The 7007-nt window shown below is 42.9% G+C and overlaps 1 protein-coding gene across 1 annotated transcript; it reads right to left on the bottom strand.

Moving 5' to 3' along the window:
* Nucleotides 1–2589: 2589 nt before the first annotated feature.
* RB195_003663 (uncharacterized protein) lies at nucleotides 2590–6916 on the bottom strand (the record flags this gene model as incomplete). The annotated part of the gene is made up of 3 exons (XM_064201411.1): nucleotides 2590–2705; nucleotides 4980–5013; nucleotides 6836–6916. The coding sequence occupies 3 exons, from the start codon at nucleotides 6914–6916 to the stop codon at nucleotides 2590–2592; spliced, it is 231 nt and encodes a 76-aa protein (XP_064057292.1).
* Nucleotides 6917–7007: the final 91 nt, after the last annotated feature.

Genomic DNA, 7007 nt, shown 5'->3' with positions numbered 1-7007 from the left:
ACATTTCACCAGTAGCGCAACCTGATCTGCTTGGACTGTTATCGAGGAATTGAAACTCCCTTCACGAGGTGGAGGAAGAGCGGCGCCAGAAGCAGCCACTAAGGGGTAGCGCTAGTGATAGAATACTTAGTTCTTGAGACAAATTAGTGAATGATTGGGGCTAGCAGGTTAAATAAATAAATTTTCAGAGCGAAATCTCTAAAGGGCAACAGGAATCAGCTGGCAGGCTTACATTATTGTATTACATTGCACTGTAGTGTTGTTATTTATATTTACTGGATTCGTTTCTTCATTTATTACATCAGTGTCCCTCAACACAGAGTGATTCTCTAAATAAGAAGGATAAACAATAAATTCTTTCCTGTGTCAATCCACATGGGACACGCCAACGCGTTTTGCTACAATTCGTAATCGTTGGGGTTTTAGAACGTGTGTTGTCCTATACAATGACTTTCTGGGGCAAGCCGATCATCAAGTCGCTGTTTTTATCCTCCTAGACAAGTCTGGTACCAATTTATCGACCCCGGAGGATTGAAAGGCTTAGTTGGCATTAGAACGGTTTCGAGCTATCGGCTGCGCGACCACAGCAGACCTCTTACCGAGGACGCTACACCTGCCCCTATTCAAAAAAAAAGATAATTTAGTACTGGATATTATGATGGTGGAACCGAAAGGATTCAGAGCTGCCGCCAAAATGTTATGATGTGCTTTCTCAGCGGCTCCTAATCCCCTCTATAATAACTGCTCGAAAACATGCTGACAATATAAGTACTGTCGGGTCAAAACGTTCCGACTCCTTCCTTCTGACGGTCTCTTCTTCATTATTTCCTCGTTCTCCCCCATAATTCGCGAAAGTACTTTTGAGCATCTGGTGTTTATCACTGTTATTTACCAGCTGGAATAAAGTACCACGCGAATTGTTTTATTTACGTACAGAATCCGGCGACTTACAGATATTTCCCTCACTTCGGCTGTAGTGATGGAAGCTAATTAAAGCACTTTCTTATGATTTATGTTGACGAGTTCATCAGAAACGCTTGACAGCAAGCTCTTCTATCGACCGAAAACTGTGTACCACGGAAGCGATCGTATGGGGACCTCACTACGAATACATACAGTATGAAACAACCTTCGTTACACTAGCTAGGTCCCCAACACAGCATAGATAGTAGAGCGATGTCAACGCCACAACGCGTAAGCGATTCTGCAGGTTGGAAAGTTTCTGGTGGTTAGTTACATCACTTATTTAGTGGACGTCGGAATACGAAGAATTGCTGGCCTCATTCTACTTTTTTCCACTCTACCTGTGCTTTTACTGTGTAGCATCGAAGGAACACTCATTTCCTTATATTAGTAGAGAAAGGTGAATGTATCACTATCATAGTTGTGAACCACACGCCCACCCTTTTTGTTCGTGGAGAGATCCCAACGCCGGCAAACTCTCACTGCCTTCAATTCCTGGTCCTGTGCGTATCTCGGAACTCACGTAGTTGAGATTCCACGTGCGAAAATATAGGGTTCGAAATATAGGGCACAGATTGGCTATCGGCTCAAAATGACATCGAGCTCGGTGTAGATGCGCAAGCAGCTGCGTTTGAAGCGGTGTGGTGAAGCGTAGCGGTTAGGATTGAAGAGGAACCCTTGCTAGCACCACTCATCGCAGCAATTCGCGATAGTCGACTCTAACCGCTACTTTCACCGTTCCTCTTCGAGCGCAGTCGATTATAAAACTGCATCGCGCTTCATGTCGCTTTTATCCAATTGTGTATGGAGTTAGATTACGAGTAGTAGCGTGTCACCTCTCAATTCCCGCTAATTGTCCTGAAAAACGGCATGAGAAACGGCCTACGAGGTGCGTGGAGACGCGCCACCATGGTGCACGCACCGCAACCACATGCGAGCGGACGAGGATCAATGAGGTCTCTTAAGCATCTTATTCATGTAAAAGCAATGAAAAGGCTCCTGATGGACACGCTCATAGTCGCAATCTACACCTTAATCTCTACATTTTCCCAAAGAATTCCCAACTACATCGGTTTGGCGCTGCCTTTATTTCACTTTTATTTAATAAATTACTTGACTTGTTATTTTTTCGAGTCCACTTTTATTAGGTGGCCTCCGATCGTAATGTGCTCATTTCGTAGATATCTAATTATTAGTATACTCAATCTCTAGAGTTGAAGTTACCGAGGATACCTTTATTCCGGACCTTCCGAAAAAATCGCTCATTTGAGAGCGGTGGTTTTGACTCGACTACATATCGACCGATTCACACAAGGTTGTAACGCATCAAAGCGATGTATGATGTTCCGAGGTAATTGTGATTGTGGGGTTATGGTTTTCTTCGCTATGTACTTATCTTGAAAACACTATCCGTTCGATGCTCACACTACCATTTTGGATATATGGATATATGTTTTCATTCTGATCACTTCTTCACGGAATATTTTAGAGCAAAAGAAGGGAAGAAGAAGCTTGATTCTAAGCATCTCCAAAAGCATTGCACTGGTAAGTACATGACAAACATAGTTTAAAAAATTATTTCCTGGAGAACTGTTCCCACAAGATGCGCCAGCTCGTGGACGCACTTCAGAAGTTATCGACGAAAGCCCGAAATAACTGGATCTTGCTATTCGAGTCAGATCTGTCCCCATGCTTTGATGATGTCATCATGAGCTCACAGCTTTTCGACCAAGTTTGAACTCCTGAAATAAAATTACACACAACAAAGAATTTGCCCTCTGGATAGCGCCGCAAATTACAACTTCAAAGCCGTGCAAATACGTACTTTACAAAATGACAATGACAAGTGCATGGAATACGTTTTGGAATAGTTAAAATGACCTGACCTGTGGTCTAAGAGAGAGGGAGGTAATTCCGTCCATTTTTTGCTGATTGCCGTAAAAAACGGCCCGGAAGATGCGGCGCCGCACAAGACTGGCGCGCTCCAATCGAACCTCTTGTCCAAAATGGTGCACCAGAACGAATGAAGCCGTATCTTCCGGGCCGTTTTTTACGGAAATTAGAAAGAAATGGACGAAATCACCCCTCGCCCATCCTGTATACGAATACTCCACCTGAAATCTGCACCACCTCAGATTCGTGGGGTGATGCCTGTAAGCAGGGACCTGCGTTTGCGACACCACTCTCGCCAATTCCAATCGGGTTGCGTAGCTGAACGACAGTTCACCACGACACTTCGAGTGTAATGGCGTAAAGGCAGCATACCACGAATCTGTGGTGGTACGGATTTCAAGTGGAGGGTCCGTATACGGGGCCGTAGAATATGGAGACTAGGGTGGTTCCGCTCATCTTTCACTGAATCACTGCAAACTGCCGCCTCCAGAATGCTGTTTTGTACGACGTCATCTATTGCAACGCTCCACCCCTTGCACCGCCTCCGCCCTGCCATTCGTCGAAAATCAATTCGGACTGCCCAATAGGCAGTAAGCGACGCTACGTGTGCAAGGGTGGCGCGCTGCAATAGAAGACATCGTACAAAACAGCATTCGGGGGCCGGTTGTCTACAGTGATTCAGGGAGAGATGAGCGGAACTATAGCACAAGACAGATCGTTCTGATCCAGCTGCAAACGGTTCGATGTTTCCTGAGAGCAGTAACTGCTTGAATTTGCACAATGGAAAAAAAGCGCTTGATTTAAAGCCAAACATTTACGTGTTTTTGCATGATTCTTTGAAATTTGTTCTAATATGTTCCCTCAGATACTTTCTTATTTTATCTATTTATCTATTTTAATATTGTTATTTTATTTTCTTCGTAGGGTATATCATATTTTCGTATATTTTTGTATATATCAAAGGAGAAATCGCTGATCACTGGAGTGTTGGATACAAGAAAATCGATAAAAAATAGAGAAAGAGAAGGAGAAATAAGAGAAAGAAACAAAAGAGAAAAAAGAAGAATATAAGAAATCGCGAAAGCAGACGGAATAAGTGCAAAATTTCCTTCTCTATGATCTTCAGTGTACCTATCTGGTATAAATGGATTTCTATTGAGTTCTTCTTCGAAATCAACAAGCAATGCTTCAGTGGAAGAAGTGCGCTACAAAACTTCTCCATTTCTGATAGAAGGTAGATTTCCTCTACGTGTTGGTTGAACCCTTTAAGGCAGCGTATTATAAAACTGACGTAGTTGGGAAACGTGTGGGAAAATAGAGAGATCAGGGTTTAAATTAAGAGTATGAAGCGTGGCCGCTCGATTCTCCCTAATTTTTCTGCAAAACGGCGTGAGAAACTATTTTGTTTTTACGAAGCACGTGAAAATGCTCCATCCCCTTTGCATGCGCCACATCCACGAGCGAGCCGTCGAAGATCAATGAGGTCTCTTCGCAAAATCTATTCAAATGATACCAATGAATAGGGTGTTGAGGGAACCGGAGCGTGTCGGGAGAGACGCGTTCTAACGTATTTCGTAGGGAGAAACACCGTCCCCACGCCGTTTTTTCGTACGGAATGCGTTAGAAATACGCCGATTTCTGGGAACTGAGCGCGACAAGACTCACACTCGTAATCTACACCAGAGCCCTATAGTATACCACAGGATTTCCAACTATGTCAGTTTCTTTATATGTTTTTTTATACTGGTTTTCATATAAGGCATAGAAATAGTCGAGTATGATGCACATATGTGTCCCACGGGCACATCCTTCAAAAACTTCGAACTACTTGTGAGAAGCAGCAAAATGCTTTCATTCCGAACCCTGATATTTCATCACATTTTCTCGCGAAAAAAAGGTATGCTTATAAGATCACAGCTCCCTTAGAGCATGTGAAAAAATTATTCCTGTGATAACAGTTCTCGGACAGAATAACTAACACGATTAAAGTCACGTCAATTTAGAAAATGTCGAAAAACAAGCACTAAATATAAGTGACATAAAATGATACACATCGAATCGAACCTATTAAACTTGTAACAAAAAGCACAACCTTACAAATATATTAGAATTCACATCCGTACCTTCAGCAATTCCGCGAAGACGATTTTGATCCAACTGATAAACTGCATTGTATCACTACAAAGAACATAAAATTAGAAAAAAAAAAACCACGTGTGACGAGATATTTCTAGAAGTATTTATCTACGCGACAGATGCCGTTCCTTGTCCTCCGAAGTTAATGAGGTTTGAAAGTGTAACGCTCCAACGAAGTGCAACGTGACGCTACCGCCGACATAAAATATGCAACTATGCGATTCAATACGTAAAATATACGTGCTTACCTCTTTATTGGTTGGTTCTTCATTTGGTCCTGCCACGTTCACAGCTACGGTATCAGATGTGAGGCAGTGATCTCAGAAATACGTAATTGTAGCGTTGGTGGTCTTCTATTTGTTGCATACGTTCGATTTCGATTCGGTCCAAACTTCCCAAGTTAGGCTTGTCTGTCTATTTTCTTGTTTTCTCACGCTATTTTAACTTACATGTTCTCGTGGTTTACGCTAGCTCTTTTGAAGCTGGAAACGTTCAGAAGGACAGCTCGCAGAACCGTCATTCTAATCGATCATCAGTTTTTTTTCTCGTCCCATTACGCGAAGCTCTCACTCTCTCGAATGTTTCGCTGCAAAAATGAGGAGCATTTTTTCTCAACTTCAAATGGTGGGGAATTGATCGACGCAGCCGTTTCAGCACGGCACAGTTTTTTTCCCGTTTCGTGGTGCCGCTGCAAACTAGTCTGTCTTTCTAGAGGTTTGCTCAGTTTGTGCGCACTGTTATCTTCATACCCTTCTTTTCGAGTTGATGTAATTAATTTCATTAAGTTAAAGGAAATGAAACTGATTTGTTTCCGGACCCAACGGTGTCTATGATGGATGCTAGGTGCCTCCGGTTGCCGGAACACTAGATTCGCCAGTCGTCCCGCCATTCATTTCCTGAAAACAAAAGCTAAATTAGCTGAATAATATGCTAAACTAAGCAAGACTACTTCTAAACAAAAAAAAACTCAGCAGAAGCTTGGTTGTCACTATTTTGCAGTAGCCAGTTTCGTGTGCAATATTGCGTAATCCTGCTTCCTTCTTCTTTAACACAATTTTTAAAGTCGCATGCAGAATTACCTTGAAGGTCAGGATTCTAAGATCCCGCGGCTCCTATTAGGATTCAAACCACGTTAAACGGTAGATGTAATTAAGTAAGAGCAGTGTTAAGAATTAAGTTACAGTATTAGGTGCAGCTAGGTCTGCGACTGCCTGCAATGATCGTTGATATCTCGTAGCCGTTACCGGTATTGAAATAATTTTGTTGCCGTTATTTGTCAGAAGAAGTATAAATCTGCTTTCATTTATAAATAATACAAGCTAATATCAGATGCCATCGGGTTTTTCAATTCATTAAAGAAAATGAGGTTCAGTACCGTTTACCAGCTGAAATGTTTCCGTTCCTGTGAACGGAAAGAAAAAAAAAAACTCAACGGCAAGGTATACTTCTGCGATTTCTTTCTAGAAAGTTGAGATAGTCGGATTTTTTTCGATAAGATTTCTCTCCGAAAGAAGTCACTCGAGAACGGACCATCGGACAAGCGTGCGACGTACTGGGACCAAAGCGACGTGAAGCTGGGTGCCGCTGCGTAAGCTGTTGCGCCCGAAGCGGTGCGCTGATGCGTCGCGGTTAGTATCCAGTGGAATCTTTGTTATTATTGATGTACTACTCATCGCTGGAATTCGCGTTGGTCCCAAGTCGATCCTAACCGCTACATTTACCGCACCGCATCAATCGCTGCGGCCTACGGAACTGCACCGGGCTTGATTTCGTTTTGACCTGACGACCCTTCCGAAGACAATTATTCCTTTCCTGAATGGAATCATTTTTTTTATTGAATCACCTCCTCGGTCACGTCAAAACGTTCCGACTGTGGTGCAGCAATCGAATTGTGACGCTGAGCGAGGATCCCATCGCGTCCCATCGGGTGAATCAGCAGTCGCAACAAAAGTCGTTTCGATACGATTGTAATTCTTCTTTTTGGTATTTTTACCCGCTTGTGTTCGTCCGTTCGC

The sequence above is a fragment of the Necator americanus genome, chromosome IV (genome assembly GCF_031761385.1).
Source record: "Necator americanus strain Aroian chromosome IV, whole genome shotgun sequence".
Classification (NCBI taxonomy): domain Eukaryota; kingdom Metazoa; phylum Nematoda; class Chromadorea; order Rhabditida; family Ancylostomatidae; genus Necator; species Necator americanus.
Note: the sequence above shows the minus strand (reverse complement) of the source record. Positions and strands in the feature narration are given on the sequence as shown.